General features: G+C 39.3%; 1 protein-coding gene across 1 annotated transcript; it reads right to left on the reverse strand.

The window, feature by feature from the left end:
* Nucleotides 1-3,480: 3,480 nt before the first annotated feature.
* Nucleotides 3,481-9,777, reverse strand: LOC134644719 (potassium channel subfamily K member 17-like). The gene is made up of 5 exons (XM_063497756.1): nucleotides 9,562-9,777; nucleotides 7,799-7,913; nucleotides 5,481-5,647; nucleotides 5,215-5,383; nucleotides 3,481-3,746 (listed from the first exon to the last, which is right to left on the reverse strand). The coding sequence occupies exons 1-5, from the start codon at nucleotides 9,775-9,777 to the stop codon at nucleotides 3,481-3,483; spliced, it is 933 nt and encodes a 310-aa protein (XP_063353826.1).
* Between the last annotated feature and the right edge of the window lie 7,909 nt (nucleotides 9,778-17,686).

The following is a 17,686-nucleotide window of genomic DNA, read 5'->3' on the forward strand; positions in this document are numbered from 1 at the left end:
GTCTGGGTGACACAGATGGGCTGTTAAAAATGTCTTTTTCCCCCCTCCAGGCTCTTGTCACTTCATTCGACTTAATTATAACCTTTTTTTTGTTAGTTACATGCCATGTCACAAATAACTCTTGTGTGAATAGCTTTGCAATTGGTTGTGTAATAAAAGCTGTTTAGTAAAGTTGTCTTTAGCATCTGTTCAGAGGGTTTTTGCTACATGGAAAAAGAATAATTGATAACATCAGGAAATAGGTCAATAATGCAGTCATCTTTAGTCACATGCAGACATGTGGGCCACACACCACAACAAAGGTAAAAGATACTGTAGCCAGCTACTATAACTAACACGAAGTATCAGCTATTAATAATTACCACACTTTTAGTGTTCTGCAAAAGATTTAGGGCACAGAATGCTTTATCTGTGAATGACTCAACAAAAGCTGAGCACCCATAATCATATAGATAACAAGCCCTAAAGTAATTTTCATTGCAGTTATATTCACCTTAATTTCTCAGGTTTTCTTCCACTGCGAGCTGAATCGTTCGATGGAAAATCAGGAAGTGCTTCCCACCTGAGCCAATCAGAATAGGCAGATTGTCTTTCTGGAAGTTCATTGTAGTTAATGAGGGCGTGGCTATTAGGTAAATAAGGGGGGTGAAATTTGACACTTTTTATCGCCGCATTTTTTCAGCTGCTACGGAGATGCCGCCTGAAATTTTTAGGGCCAAAAACTACATTTAAGCTCTGTTCAAAAAAATTAATAATAATAATAATAAAAATTAGAAACCCACCTACATCTGCTTTCACTTATGCCTAAGCAATTTTAACCTCACATTCGTAACTCGCGGTTCAGCATCTTGTCCAAAAATACTTTGAGCTTTAAGACTGCAGGGATTGGCCCACTGACCTTCAGACTGTTAGACGTGGATACCTCCTGAGCCCCTCAGCCTGCTTTTGTGTCGACAAATGATTTATTCTATTCAAAAGAAATTTAATTAAAAAATAAAACTAACACTTAAACTATTAAGCAAAACTGAAATTGGATATTTTCAAACAATAACAAGTAGACAGAAACTAAATAGAGCCAACTACAACTTCCACTGGTGGGACTGATTGTTTTTCAGCATCATAGCCAACATTCTGGCCTTGCTGACCCTAGCTGACACAGATGAATTGCAAACTGCAAGTCTGTCGCAACATAAATCAGAGCATAAAGTGATACCATCTGATAATAACATTACATAACAGCTGGTTCTCAGATGCGTACATATGTGGGCTGAATTTCAAAAGGCACCAGGACCAGCAGTGGCAACATACAAGTGGGAAGAAAGAAGTAAATTAGGACTGGGGACAAAAACTCACTCTGAAAATATACTGTACAACTGTATGTATGATAAAAACTAAAACTAAAAACTGATGATCTAACATGAAGCTGTCATAACTCTGGCTCCAAGTTTGGGGCCCAACTATTTTTGATTTTTCCTTTTTCCTTCCAGAAAAAAAATTCCCACTGGAGTTTTTCTCACATTCCCTCAGATATTTATCCCTTTTCCATCACCTCCATCCTTCACCTTTAATGCCAACACTTTCCCACTCATTCAGTTTTCCTCTCCACCATCTGTCTTTCTCATTTTCTCCTCCTCGGTGTTGACTTTGTATGTGAACATTAGGATACTGACCGATACTGCGCTGTATGCTGTGCTGTGTCAGCATAGAAAGCATGAAAGGAAGTGAGGAAACCAATGTGTTCTGGTTTGTTTGCATTTAATTTGATAGTAATTTGTCTCCACACTTTGTATTTATTGCTTTGCTTCTGGTTTTAATAGCCAGTTTGTACACTATTGGTACAGCGGTGCCACCTAGTGGACATAGACATAGATGTGATTTGGACTCATGTTTCATCTTTTTAATCACTTATTTCCACGTAAAATTGAATGAAGTAAAGAAAAGATGTGAAGGAGAATTTATGAAAAACACAGTTCAGAGAATCTGACAGTACTCTCACAAATTTCCTAAATTATACTGGATAACATCAGCTGTGGTGAAACTACAATAGCCTGAAGATGGACTACAAAAACTTTATTTTTACCATGCTGTTGAATGCAGGCGTTACAAACATTTCATAATTAAGGTTGCAACCTTACTGAAAAAGGAATAGAGGAATGATTTTTCTGAATAGCTGCTCATATTGTCCGTTCATGTTTCCCTTCCTAATGGAAAGGTTATCCAAAGCAACTCCTGCTTTCACCAAGGCTTCCTGTTATTAAAGTCTAAAGTTTCTGAATGGGTGTAACTAATGCAAACTAAATCAGGGTGACCCTTACTCTTAACAATCTTAATTTACAGAATTTAAAATATTTATAAATCAGTTTTCTTCATCCATGGCATGGATGAATCTTTCCAGCTTTTATTATCCCAAATGGGTGAATTAAACTCAGTGAGGAAACTCCCTAAGCTAGACTATTTGAACCTTGCCCAGATCCCAAGAGGTAGACTAAAATGTGGCATAACTAAAAATAAATTCATGCAATTAACCACCGTTTTGGCTTTCAGCAGTAATGAAGAATATATTTTATTCAAATCCAACTTTCTCTTCTCTCTCCCTAAGTAAATAAACTCATTGAGTATCTAAAGAAGCTAAAGCTTTTTGTTATGATCTGTGTGTATTTTTGTATTCCCTTTGACCATCCAGGTAGCTGTTAAAACTGCTGGTAACAGTTACTTCCTCTTAATTCCACTGTATAGAAATTGACTGTAGTTGCAAAAAACAAACAAGCAAATGAAAAAAAAAATCAATTACTTGTCTGAATGCATTATGGGACAGGTTTGTTGGGACTTCTGTTCTAAGAGTAGAATAACTGTGAACCTCAGCAGTTAGAGCAGTCTGACAGACAATAAGGAAAAGCAGAGCAGGTCCCTTTTAATAAATATTTTTAATTTGGTTTGGAAGTGTTAAAACAATACTTAAAACAAAAACTTTTTACACCTTGACAAATGAAATAAAATTTCCTCGTCTTTCCCTTCTGTAAGGCCACTTAATTTACTTTACTGTATTTTATAACCTAGGAAATTCCACCACCTCTTAAGATATGCTGAATAATAATAATCCTCCGGCCTCTGTGGACCACGGAGTCCCTATACCATGCAAAGTAGATCATTTTAAAAGACTGTGGCTTAGACTACAGCCAAGCTGGTGCCACTGAGTTGGTAAATGACTTGTGGTCAGCTGATTAAGTAGGAAACAAGCTGTCCAGTCTACTAGACCACAGACGGACAGAAGTGCTGAGTCCTTCTCTAGACTTTAATCTAAAGAGATTTAGACTAACAAGAGGCACTTAAACAGTACATAAATGCTGCTGTCACTTAAACCTGGCTCAACAAAAATGAGCCAATAGTTTAGTGGCAGTTATGGAGAAAGGCTGTAAAACTGACAAACAATAACTCAGGCACGTATCAAATCACCACAGACTGATGAAGATAACTCTATAACTAGGTGGACTCTGGAGTAACTGGAGGCTGGATGATCTCGTCTTCCTCCTCCATCTGTGTCTCTGGGTTTTTATCAGCTGTACTGCCTGCCTCGTCCTCCTGCTGATTATCATGCTTTGTGAACTGCTTTTTAAAGAAGCTGTTGAGCCGCTCCAGGATTTCGATTGAATGGTTGATAACCAGAGCCAGCCAGGCCATGCCAAAGAAGATCCACGAAGTCATGAGGACGCTGTACCAATTTGGGTAATATTTGTCTGGATTGCTATCTGGAAAGAAGAAAGGATTTGGGGATTTTACAAGATAAAATTCAGTTTGAGGCGAGTATACAAAACAGATGTGATCAGAGTGTGATCATTTCTAAAACGTGGCTTATACTTTTTCAAGGTTTTCTCACTGTGCACCACTGAACTGCTTTTCCTAAATCACTTCTTAGAAGTCCTCTTCTAACTTCCTCCTAAACAATCTCCCTGGATTCCAGAGAAAAGAATCAACTTGCATAGATACAAATTTGATGAGCAGGGTGGAAGGTGAGGAAAGTGTGCTGAAGTTTCTAAAAGTAAAACGGGACCCAGAGCTTTCACCTATCAGACTCCTCTCCCTATAATCAGTTTGGATCCAGAAACTCTTTAGTTTTAAGACTCAAAACTTTTTCAATAAAACTTACAGTTAGAGCCAAATCAGGTGGACCTAAACCAACCGTCAATTATTCTGCTATGGGCTCAGACTGCTGTATGACTTAATGTGATTCACTGAGTACTTCTTCTCTCACTTGTTTTCATTTCCAATGTGTTTATACACCACCCAAATGCCAGTACATTTTTGTTGTTTGTCTTCCTGCTAAAAGGGAAAATTTAGAGTACTCAAGTTGGTTTTATAGTGATAGTTTTTAAAAGCATTAGCTAACTCCTTAGCAAATGATAGTTGAAGTGGTCAAGCGCAATACTGATCCTGGACTGGATTCCTGTTCAGGACAGCGAATGCAGATTCCATTTTTAAAAAATGGAAAGTATAAAGATATTTTACTGGTTATCCGGGGCATTTAGGCAAATACCATTCCATTTTTATCTGTGCACAAACAAAGCCTGCTCAAACAGGCTGAAACTGATTAGTCAATAAAACTGGGACTGCAAACAGGAACCCAGAAGCTCCAAGTACCAAAGATCTGGTTCCACACCTGCAAGAATTCTGAATATGCATGTACAGAATTAATGAAATGATATCTGTGAATGATGATAAAAATTATGGAGTATCAGCTTTCATGAAATTCTGGGTGGTAGTTAGCGACCCAGTGTAGATCAGCAGAATGATTTGAAAGTCAGGCCACTCTGACTCTGAAGTTAATATTTACTCTCTGCACAAGTTTGACGTTGATGGTGAAATCATAAGCAATGTGTTAAAACAGAACTGGAAGAGGCCAAGAGGTGCACATAAATTTGACTTTGAATATAAGATCTAAAATTGTGAAATCAGGTATGAATTTCCATTTTTACAGGCAATTCTATCTTGCAGAAGCTGATCAAATGTTGGCAAGTCTTAGGACTGATATTTAAGCTCCCTTAGTCTGCCTGGAGCTGCTGCTCATGTGCAAGCTGTTTTAGAACTCACCTACACCCCAGCACCTATTTTTTCATGGTGCTTTTTGACTCGACTGGTGTCAAGTCTGTTCCATTTAAAACTTGATTTGTTCAGCTTAAGTACTAATTTCACAAAACAAAAAACACAATCCTGCTTTACCTGCCACAAAATCTCCAAAGCCAATGGTGCTGAGGCTGATGAAGCAGTAGTAGATGGCCTCGGCATATGTCCAGCCCTCTTGCTGCTGGAACACAATCATGGGCATGATGAAGAAAAGAACCACTCCACAGATGTAACAAACAAAGTGGATGGAAAAGCGGGTACATGTCTGCAGCAAGATATGGGAAAGAGAAGCAGCGTTAGTCTTCCTCTAAAGAATAATCTCTCCTTTTGAAAAGGTTTATCTAAAATCAGGACATCCTTACTTTTCGACTAGTCTTTTTCTCCAGGAAGTCTGAGATGTTCCTCTCTATGGCTAGGATGTACTTGCCCACTCTGTTGAGAACCACAATGTTGAGTGGTATACCGAAGAGTGCAAAGAACACGCAGAAGATCTGGCCACCAGTAGTGCTGGGACACATGTTCCCATAACCTGAAAAACTTTACACTGTTACTGTGGTGGAAGAAGAATGGTACTCTGGAGGAGTGTACCGATGTTTAAAGCATCAAACCTTTAAAGTTATAGTGTTCAAAATATGACAGATGTCAGTAGATCACAGTCAAATGAATTCCTCTTTCTTCCCTACCTGCAAGTGCAAGGCCGTAGCTACGGGGGCGGCTGTACCTCATAAAGCAGTGGTTCTTAACCTGGGTTCGATCGAACCCTAGGGGTTTGGTGAATCTGTCTCAGGGGTTCGGCAGAGCCTCTGCCGTGACATGCACAGCTCATTTTGTGCTCCAGTAAAAAACATATCTATGTCTTGAATTTGAAAAAGATCATATTTTATTTTTCACTAAAGAGGGGTTCAGTGAATGCACATATGAAACTGGTGGGGTTCGGTACCTCCAACAAGGTTAAGAACTACTGTCATAAAGACATGTTTCTATTGCTATTTGTGTAAAAAAACAAAAACAAAAAAAACCCATTTTTGTGCACACTATATTTTAACATGTTTTAATAATATTAACACTTACACAATAAATCAGGAATAAATAAAACTTATACAGTCAATTAAATATTTTGTGGTATTTAGGTTTATACCCCAGAGTCACCTGAAAAACTCTGTTTGCTGTTAATTGGTAGTGAGTGCGCTCACATAGCAAAGTGACTTTGGACCAGATCTGCCGAGAGTTTTTTCTAAGTTGTCAGTCCATTGTTTACCTCAGCTGTCAATACTAGTTCAAAAGGGTCAACTATTTACATGGTAAGAGGAACTGAAGGTCAGTCAGTCCAGAAAACTGCTAAAACTTTGAAGGTGTCTCCAAGTGCAGTTACAAAAAACCATCAAGACCATCAACCCTCAATACATGAGGAAAGGAAGACCAAGAATCACCTCTGCTGCTGAGGATAAATTCATCAAAGTCACCAGCCTCAGAAATCACAAGTTAACAGCACCTCAGATTAGAGCCCAGATAAATGCCACATAGAGTTCAAGTAGCAGACACATTCTACATCCTTTTCAGAGGAGACTGTGCAAAACAGGCTTTTATGGTCAAATAGCTGCAAAGAAACCACTACTAAGAAAAAGCAAAGAGCAGAAGAGATTTGTTTGGGCCAAGAAACACAAGGAACGGACATTAGACCAGTGGACATCTGTGCTTTGGTCTGATGAGTCCAAATTTGAGATCTTTGGTTCCACGTGTGACGCAGAAAAGGAGAAGCATGGAGGAGAAGGTGTGATGGTGTGGGGGTGCTTTGCTGGTGACACTGTTGGGGATTTCGTCAAAATTTAAGGCACACAGCAACGTGCTATCCCATCCGGATTGCGTTTAGTTGGACCATCACTTATTTTTAAACAGGACAATGACCCCAAACACACCTCCAGGCTGTTTAAGGGCTATTTGACTGAGAAGGAGGGTGATGGAGTGCTGCGCCAGATGGCCTGGCATCCACAGTCACCTGACCTAAACCCAATCGAGACGGTTTAGGATGAGATGGACCGCAGAGTGCTCAACAAGTGCTCAGCATCTCTGGAAAACTATTGCAGTTAATGACCTCATGAAGATCATCGAGAGAATGCCAAGAGTGAACAAAGCAGTAATCAAAGCAAAGTGTGGCTCTTTAGAAGGATCTAAAATATCAAACATGTTTTGAGTCTTTTCACACTTTTTTTGTTTACTAAATAATTCCATATGTGTTCATTCATGGTTTTGATGAAAATAAAGAAAAACCATTAAATGAGAATGTCTGTCCAAACTGTTGACTGGTAATATATATGGGGGACTCTGACAGCTTCTACAAACCAGTGCCCACTCCCTTATATTTTTAATGGATGAATTTTAAGTTTATTAGAATGCAGCAATTTGCTTGAAGGTGTAATTACACACTAATCTGTATATTCATGAATACAGCATCTTTTTTCTATGACATAACCTAAATAAAATTACTGACTGAACCTCTAACTACTTGTTCATTAGGACATAGCGTTTCTCCCAGTTACAATGCTACGTCCAGATGAACAGAATCAACCTATGTTTTGTATTGTGTTGCTTTTTAATAATGAGTGATGCCTAAATTATATCTAACCCACTGTGATCATGGGATTACAAATCTCATGGGTTGTTCCCCTCCCTTATCGCTGACCTATAGTTGTGACCACAGTGGCAGCAAACACAGCTGAGCTGGTGAATTTCCAGAAGCCGTCCGCCGTGTAGTTGCTTTTCAAACTCAGGCCCACCTTTGATGTGTCTTTAACAACCTGAAAAACAAATTAAAAATAACAGAAATCATAACAACAATAAAAATAATCATGACCACATCTTTATCTTGGTTTTCACTAGTTCTTCACCTGACAGGAACCTTTTCCATAAGACCTTATGAGTCACAATTACGTAACTGCTTTGCATACTGGTCCACCTTGTTTAAGAGGTACTGAAACACAATGACCTTGCTATCAGACAGAAAGCAGCAGAAGGTAAATCAATAAGAAAAAAAGTTAAAATTAAGATAAAGGTAAAAAAATTGATGTGAAATGCAAAATATATATGTATGGCAAGAAAGGCATAAAACCAATAGCAACTAAAAACAATCAACGAACCACCTTTACAAGCTGCCTGCATTTGCTTTGACACAATGCAAATCAAAGCAGCTCCTCTCAGTGCCTTAAATCACCAGGCAGAACGTTTCAGCCATTTATTAAATTGTGATTACCATTTCTACTCTTACATGCAGCAGAATATTCATTTTAGAAGGACGACTTTCTACCTTTAAATGAAGTTTATGCATTTAATGGAAAACTGTGTAAAATTTAAAGCTTCATAAGTAAAGTCTGGTCACAAGTCACAGGCAAAGCAGAGTGCAGCAGGGAATGTCTGAAGGAGCTGCTATTTGCATGTAATCCTTTTTCCTTGTCACATAAAAACAAGTTTATATGATGCTAATTTTCACCTGTTTTGCCCCACTACTGTTGCCAGTCACTTCAATAATTTACTGAAGGTAGAAAACACTGAGCAGATAAACATCCTGCACATTTATTTTAAATGTACTTTTTCTATTTACCCTCGACGAAATGTAGGCAAACTTTCACCACCAGGGGGCAGCGTTTTACCAATGTGTGCTCAGTCTGATGGTACAAACGTTTTAATAGCTCTATTTATATCTTATCATACCTATGCTATTTTCCCTACCGATGACAGCAATTGTAAAATATTTCAATGCAATTAACAATTACTTTTATCTATAGTTATCTATAGAGGAGTGAAAATAAAACTAAAACAAACACAAGCAAACCTGAACAAAATATAATTATTACAAATAGTTACAGTGTAGTGATTATTGTAAAATTACAATAATTTTACAGTAATATGTGGTAACAAAAAATATAAACATTTGTTGAAGTAAATTAACAAATGTATGGTAGGAACATCACAACAACATATATCAATATATACTCAGCCACTTGAAGTATATATTTATATCTAATTCACTGCATATTACATTGGTTAATAAGTCATCTAACAATGGCTTATTAAAATAGTAAGTTCCAAAAAGCAAACTGTAATTAAATTGGTTCCTTCTGTCAATGTATAAATATATAAATGCATATAGTAACACTTATTTCTCAGCCCAATAAGCTCAACAGTGCCAGACTCCAGAATGCCCTTCCTGTAAATTTGTGGTGATCCAGTCAGTTTAAAAAACATTGAAAGCATATGTTTAAGTTATAAATGTTCCACAGTAGTGGAGTGTCTCCATTAAGAAACATGAAAATGCAAAGTCATTATGGTTGTGGTTAAGATGTAAATAAAGAAGTAGAGAAAGCAACAGAAAGGCCCATCAAAACACGCAATCACAAATTGCAGACATGTATAGAAGTTTGTTTTATAGCCCACATTTCTGTTGCTCACCTGAGCTACGGCCTCCAGACCAGCTTGGCTGAGACAAGGGTACTTGTTAAGGAGTCTTTCTTTTTGGTCAAGCAAGTGGCTGACATCCTTCATTCCAAGATCTCCCTCTAACTTCCAGAAAATCACCCCACCGATCAGCACATATGCCACATAAACCAAGCCGAGCAGAAGAATGGAGGGGATCTGCATCAGACTTAACTTTTCCTTTACTCCCATCTTGGCAAGTGTCTCAATCTATGCAGCCGGGGACAGACACTGCTCAGGCTTTACCTGCTTTTGGCTTCTCGTGCTGCATTGCAGGCAAATGAACCTCCACCTGTGCTACTGTTTCAATCACACTAGGCCTGCCATGCAAATCCAGAAGGACAAAATAAGAACAGGCACTGGACAAAATCATAATCTTAGCATCTCAGACCAAGGATATAGAATTTGACGATTCATTCTTTTCACCTTAATACGCAGAGAATGGCACAAATATGATAGATATAGGTTGTGTGCTTGTATGGTTGTATTTCAGCACGTATTTAATAAAACTCAAGTCATTTTACAATTTTTAGATATTTCATTTTTTGGGGGGTGGGGGGGATTTCCACACCATGCTTTTATTAGAATACCTCAAATATAACAAAGATACAGTAATGGATTTATTTAAATCTACTTAAGATCTCACAGTGCATTAAAAATAGTAAAAAATGGCTATTGAATTTTGCAGAATCATCTAAAACCTTCCCCTCCCCCCCAGAAATGTGAAGAGCATAAAACTGACAAAAACTGCAGTTCCTTTAATGGCCACTTGAGGCTGTCTTCAATCCCCATAGACTCCCATGCTTAATTCTCAGTTCAGTTTAATTTAGTTTTATTAATACAGAGCCAAATCACAACAACAGTCACCTCAAGGCACTTTAGATTGTAAGGTAGACCCTACAATATTATATACAAAGAAAAACCCAACAATCATATGACCCCCTATGAGCAAGCACTTTGGGAACAGTGGGGAGGAAAAACTCCCTTTTAACAGGAAGAAACCTCCGGCAGAACCAGACTCAGGGAGGGGAGGCCATCTGCTGTGACCGGTTGGGGGGAGAGAAGGAAGACAGGATAAAAGACATGCTGTGGAAGAGAGCCAGAGATTAATAACAAGTATGATTTAATGCAGACAGGTCTATTAACACATAGTGCGAAAGGTGACTAAAGAAGAAATACTCAGTGTTTCATGGGAACCCACAGAAGCCTACGCCTATTGCAGCATAACCAAGGGAGGATTCAGGGTCACCTGATCCATCTCTAACTATGTGCTTTAGCAAAGAGGAAAGTTTAAGTTTAAATATAAAAGTAGAAAGAGTGTCTGTTTCCTGAATCCAAACTGGAAGCTGGTTCCGTAGAAGAGGGGCCTCAAATCTGAAGCCCTCCCATTCTACAGGGTGGGCCATTTATATGGATACACCGTAATAAAATGGGAATGGTTGGCGATATTAAAGTCCTGTTTGTGGCACATTAGTATATGTGAGGGGGCAAACTCCTCGAGATGGGTGGTGACCATGGTGGTCATTTAGAAGTCAGCCATCTTGGATACAACTTTTGTTTTTTCAATAGGAAGAGGGCCATGTGACACATCAACTTATTGGTAATGTCACAAGAAAAACAATGGTGTGATTGGTTTCAATGTAACTTTATTCTTTCATGAGTTATTTACAAGTTTCTCTTTGTTCACAGCCATTGACATGTCGAAGAGGTTAACACGTGAGGAGCGGATCGAAATTGTGTTGATATCTGGTGAACGCAGTAACCGGGTCATTGCAGCAGATTTCAATGCAAGACACCCTACGAGACCACCCATCTCCCATGCTACAGTTAGCAAACTGCTTAAGTTTCGTGAAACTGGTTCAGTGTTGGATTTGCCAAAATGTGGACGCAGAAAAACTGTCACTAATGAAGAAACATCAGTGGCTGTCCTAGCTTCATTCAGCAAGAGCCCACAGCGTAGCACTCGCCGCATGTCACTGGAGAGTGGCATTAGTCGAACATCCCTTCGGCAGATATTGGCTACTCACAAATGGCACCCTTACAAACTCCAGCTACTGCAGCATCTCAACGAGGATGACCCAGATCGGCGCACAGAATTTGCAGAATGGGCTAAACAAAAACTGCAACAGGACCCTCAGTTCACGCAGAAGATTTTGTTCAGTGATGAGGCAAACTTTTATGTGAATGGTGAAGTTAACAAACAAAACCACCGCTATTGGTCTGACACTAACCCACATTGGATGGATCCCTCCAAGACTGTTGGAACAACAAAAGTGATGGTTTGGTGTGGTATATGGGGTACAACGATAGTGGGTCCATTCTTCATCAATGGAAACCTCAAGGCCACTGGATATTTGAAATTGCTACATGATGATGTGTTTCCCTCCTTATGCACTGAAGCTGGCACGTTCCCTGAGTTTTTCCAGCAAGATGGTGCACCACCACATTATGGGTGCCAGGTCCGAGCATTCCTAGATGAACAGTTTCCTGGGAAGGGGATTGGTCGTTGTGGGCCAGTTGAATGGCCCCCAAGGTCTCCTGATCTGACCCCCTTAGACTTTTATCTTTGGGGTCATCTGAAGGCAATTGTCTATGGTGTGAAGATACGAGATGTGCAGCACCTGAAACTACGGATACTGGATGCCTGTGGTGGCATTTCTCCTGCGATGTTGCTATCAGTGTGTGAAGAGTGGGAGAAGAGGGTTGCATTGACAATCCAACACAATGGGCATCACATTGAACACATTTTATAAGTGGTCAGAAACTTGTAAATAACTCATGAAAGAATAAAGTTACGTTGAAACCAAGCACACCATTGTTTTTCTTGTGACATTACCAATAAGTTGATGTGTCACATGGCCCTCTTCCTATTGAAAAAACAAAAGTTGTATCCAAGATGGCCGACTTCTAAATGGCCACCATGGTCACCACCCATCTTGAGGAGTTTGCCCCCTCACATATACTAATGTGCTACAAACAGGACTTTAATATCGCCAACCATTCCCATTTTATTATGGTGTATCCATATAAATGGCCCACCCTGTAGTTTAAATACTCTAGGAACAACACGTAAGCCTGCAGTGCAAGAGCAAAGTGCTCTAATGGGGTGATGTGGTACTATAAGGTCATAAGATGGGACTAGTTTTTCAGCGTCACTCTGAGACAGGATATTTCTAATTTTAGAGATATTGCACAAATGGATGAAAGCAGTCCTACATATTTGTTTAATATGTGCATTGAAGGACATATCCTGGTCAAAAATGACTCAAAGGTTCCTCACAGTGATACTGGAGGCCAAGGTAAAGCCATCCAGTGTAAGAACCTGGTTAGATACCCCATTTCTAAGATTTTCAGGGCCAAGTACAATAACTTCAGTTTTTTTTGTTTTTTTTTTGTGAATTTAGAAGCAGAATATTAGAAGTCATCCAGGTCTTTATGTCTTTAAGACATTCCTGCAGGTTAACTAATCAGTGTGTGTTATCTGGTTTCATGGATAGATAAAGTTGGGTGTCATCTGCAAAGCAGTGAAAATATATGCTATGCCTTCTTCCCACTTTGGAAGACAGTTGACTGTGGTAGCTGGTGTCTGTAGCTTGACATGTCTCAGAACAGAATTACCGGAGTTTGATCCGCGGCGGGTGTGTCACCGAGTGGAAAAGCGGTTAGAAACATGAACAGGTTGGTGTTGTACCAGGGGTTTCTGTTTGAGACTCCTTACCGTCAGTCAGCCATCCTGCTTCCCCGGCTACTCGGGACAGTCTGCCAGGGGACAGCTAGCGGGGACTACGCTACCTTCGGCCTCAACGGCTACATGGGTCTGGCTAGCTATGAGTTTTTCCAAGGGTGCGAAGCAGAGTCTCACCTTCAGTGATCCTGGCCTCCAGAGCTGCAGATAGGCTACATTTATTACAAGTATCGAGGCCGAGGATTAACTAAACATCTGACACAATGAGCAGGAAAGTGCAGGAGGGACAGGCGAAAAGGGCCATGCTGCTAGCGAGTCGGCTACGAGCTAAGCTAAGCTAGCGAAACGCTAAAGACACAATAAGTGAATATCGTGAATATATATTTGCGAGTGAATACACAGAGTGTGCTTCCAATGACTCAAGTGAAAATTACACTATGAAATAAGAAGTTATCTGTAAGTTTTTAATGACATTGCTACACAAAACACCACTATGTGCTGGAACAGGAAGTGATACTCTACCGCAGAGAGAGAAACAACGGCACTGTGGGCAACATCTGTCCAGTGTTGCCAACTCCTCAGTAAGGAAAATCGCTATTGGTTGTCCTAAAAGTCGCTAGAAGTCGCTAAATGACGTCACCGCCTAATTTGCAGAATTGGTCATGCTAATGTAATTGTAACCTACGTTGTTGGAGAGAGAAATAACATCGTGGAAGAGACATAAAGTGAGTAAAAAACGTCCTAAATGCATTTAGAGTTTATTTAGAACTACAAATTACATTTCTTTTAGCAATTATTGTTTTTTTTAATGTCACAATTCCAACCCTGCTCCTTTATCCGGGCTTGGACCGGCAAAAGTGACCCAAAAGGCGCTCTGGTGGAGTTACTTTGTGTGTGTGTGTGTGTTTATAAGTAGTTTTAAACCTTGTGATCCACAAAACAGCATAAGAGTAAAAGAAGAACTGACTGCGTTACAGTCAGTGTGGGAGCAGCGCCTTCGCTCATGCGCGATTCATGTGCAGTTTGGACACATAGGTGTGAACATCTTCTGTTCTGATAGCAGCGGGGGGAGGACTATCCTCCGCCCGTGAGCGCTTTGGAACGGGCGAGGTGCCCACGGCAGCACCGCTGCTTGTTGACAGTAAAAGCGATACGCGCGTTCACGTCAAAAAGTCGTCATAAATAAGTCTCCAATAATACCAGACAAGTCGCCAGATTTGTCGCTAGTCGCTTTTTAGAAAAAAAAGTCGCTAAGGGGGTCTGAAAACTCGCTAATGCTATGTCCACACGTACCCGGGTATTTTTGAAAACGCAGATTTTTCTATGCGTTTGCACCTTTCGTCCACACGTAAACGCCGTTTTCGGTCACTGAAAACGGAGATTTCTAAAAACTCCGGCCAGGGTGGATATTTTCTAAAACTCCGTTTTTGCATTTACGTGTGGACGAGAAAAACGGAGAAAACGCAGCGTCAAAGGTGTGCGCCTTTTTTGACGTCACAGTGTGCGCCACGTTGTTGTTTCGGTGAAATGAATTTCTACAATACTGTTACTGTTAATTGTACTCTCTGCAGTGTTTAAATGCTTTACTGTCCCTCCACACATACGACTCGGTTCTGCTTCTATGCCCCAGCTTTGTTTACTATTTCCCGCCGAGGCTTCTAGACTTCTGATTGGCCAACATTTCTACACGGTTAGGAATATATCGCCACCTGCTGCTTTGGCATGTTCGTAGCAGCGTTTTCCTTCATTTCTGCCTTTACGTGTGGACGGGATTATTTTTTAAAACGAAAACGGAAAATCTCCGTTTTCAAAAATACCCGTGTACGTGTGGACATATAGCGACAAAGTCGCTAAGTTGGCAACACTGCATCTGTCTGCAAGGCTTCCGTTCAGCTAGGAGTAGTAGTAGGAGTCTCTGAACTGGACCTCCAATCACTGTTTGCGCTGTTGGAGCCTTTTTTTTTTAAACCTAATTATCTCACAACCACTTACCGCTTAACCATAGGCGCTGATTCAAGAAGTCTATGCACCAGTTGTGTTGAATGAAATTCCAGGATTTTATCAGTCCGTTACCGGATACTAACTAATACTATTACTAAGCAGGTTTGTACACCATGGATAAAAACACTGGCTACACCTTATCTTTGTACTTTCAGACTTTCAATCAAGCACCTAGCCATGCAATCTGCCTTAACAATAATTTGTGAAAGCATGGTACTGTAATTTCTTTGTTTCTAGATATTTTACAATCAGTTGCAAGTGGCATTATTGCAAATATATACAAAAAAATGAAACAAAAAACAAAATCGAAAATATAATGCGCATTGAGGCTACTGTTGTTGTGGCACTATAGTGCCACTATAGTGCCACAACAAGATAAGATAAGATAACCTTTATTAGTCCCACACGTGGGAAATTTGTTTTGTTACAGCAGTGGACAGTGCAAAGTTACATAGAAAAATTAGAGAAAAACACTGGAATAAGATATCAATAAGATATGATTTGAATTGAATTCAGTTGGGTTGAATAGTGTATCTGTGTTTGTACCCAGTGTATGGATGCAGCTTGCCAGCCAAGCTATTAGCAGATAAGTTAGCACCACCCTTTCATTTAGATAATCACACACCAGGGGTGATGTGTGCTTCCACTGTTTATATGGAGTCTATATATATATGTATATATATATATATATATATGTGTGTGTACATGTCTTTGCTAATATCTCATTTTCAGTAAAGGCTCAGTAGACTCTGTGCTGATAAGCTGTCATTTATTTCCATGTACCAAACCTAAAGCTTACAATTTCTCTGTGTTTGATAAACTCTGAAAACATCCTTGTTTATGTAACCATTTAACATTTAAATAGTTAAATAGTCATCCACTTTCTTATTTATTGCCCCCCCCCCCCCCCAAAAAAAAACAACAAAACAAAACAAAAAACATGCTAAAGTATTATTTTTAATTCCCCAAATTCATGACAAGTCTCACACAGCACCATGTTAAGACTGTGGTCATGACATTTAGAACTTCCTGGATGTGTTCTTACACAGAATTAGCTCATCAGTATTAATCATTAATACTAATTAAACATTAAAAAAGTGAGCTTGAAAACACTGAAACTGTTAAATAAAACACAGGTAGTGAAGTTATATGCTTCACATGCTTAGCTATATAGATATTCATTGTTGAATGGATTTAAAACAAACTAAGAACAGTGGGACAGGTGAAAGCCATCCTCCTTTTTTTACAGCTCACTTCACCATTTTGATTAATGTGTTTGTCTAAGATAGCCCTCTGCATTCAATTCACCAGAATTTTCCATCACTACGCAAATGCAGACGTGTTCTCACAGAAACACACACACAAGAGTTAATAAAAAACACAAATGTGTAGCAGAAAATATGATTTCTGCCTGAGTAAACACATTCTCTACTAGATCATCTAAGAAAATGTTGAAATAATGTTTACAGTAACAGTAAGAAAGGTTCTAATGCTGAGAGGCAGCCAATTATGGCAGCGCCTTTAATTGTTTTATGACTATCACTGAAAAAGTTGATCTTCTGTAATTGTGGCTCTGAAGAATGGCTACTTTTATTTTGCAAGTCACATACTTACATTTTTTTTTAAACATTTTTTAATGGCAGTCATTTCTTGGAGAACCATCACCAACCAATCACACTGGCCCGGTACTCCTGGAGCTAAGTAGAGAGCTAAGAGGAGGGATGTTAACCTATACTGAGACCAACATGGGGAATAATATGGGTAAAAATGTGAGCTGACCCAGTGGGGATTTGGGAGCTACCATGAGTGCAGTATGAAATATCATGTCGTTGTTACCACATTCACACTTCCTCTAGTGTTTTACAGCATGAATCTTCCCCTCAGGTTGGACCCATCAGTGCAGAGTTCTGGAAAAACATCCCAAGGCTCGTAAGGGAGGATATGTGACAAAAACAACCTGAACTGAGTGCAAGAACACCTGCACAATCTTAAGGTACCAACTGGCTTACTTGCCAGATTTTCTATTAAGTTAAATGATTTTGACACGCTGGAGGAGATCACAAAATAAAAGTGAAAAGGGAAATAAGAAGACTTATGCAAAGAGATCTAAAATCTGTCCAGTGGTGCATAAGAAAATAGTGCTGAATAGGAGATTGGCCACATTTAAATGAAGTATATATAAGAATATATTATGTGAAAAATTTAGCTCTCAGTGAGAATAATTCGAATTAATTAGAACAGTGTTATTTGTGTGAACTGTTTGCATTTTATGACAAAGTTCAACGCAGATATTTAAAGCACCATTTGTGTGGCGTAAATGAGGTAGAAGTCTGTTTTATACTGCTTCGTCTATTTTAACACAATCTTACTAAATATATTCGACGCACTGTATATGGTGCTGTCTGCAGTCCATTT

The sequence above is a fragment of the Pelmatolapia mariae genome, linkage group LG16_19 (genome assembly GCF_036321145.2).
Source record: "Pelmatolapia mariae isolate MD_Pm_ZW linkage group LG16_19, Pm_UMD_F_2, whole genome shotgun sequence".
Lineage (NCBI taxonomy): Eukaryota > Metazoa > Chordata > Actinopteri > Cichliformes > Cichlidae > Pelmatolapia > Pelmatolapia mariae.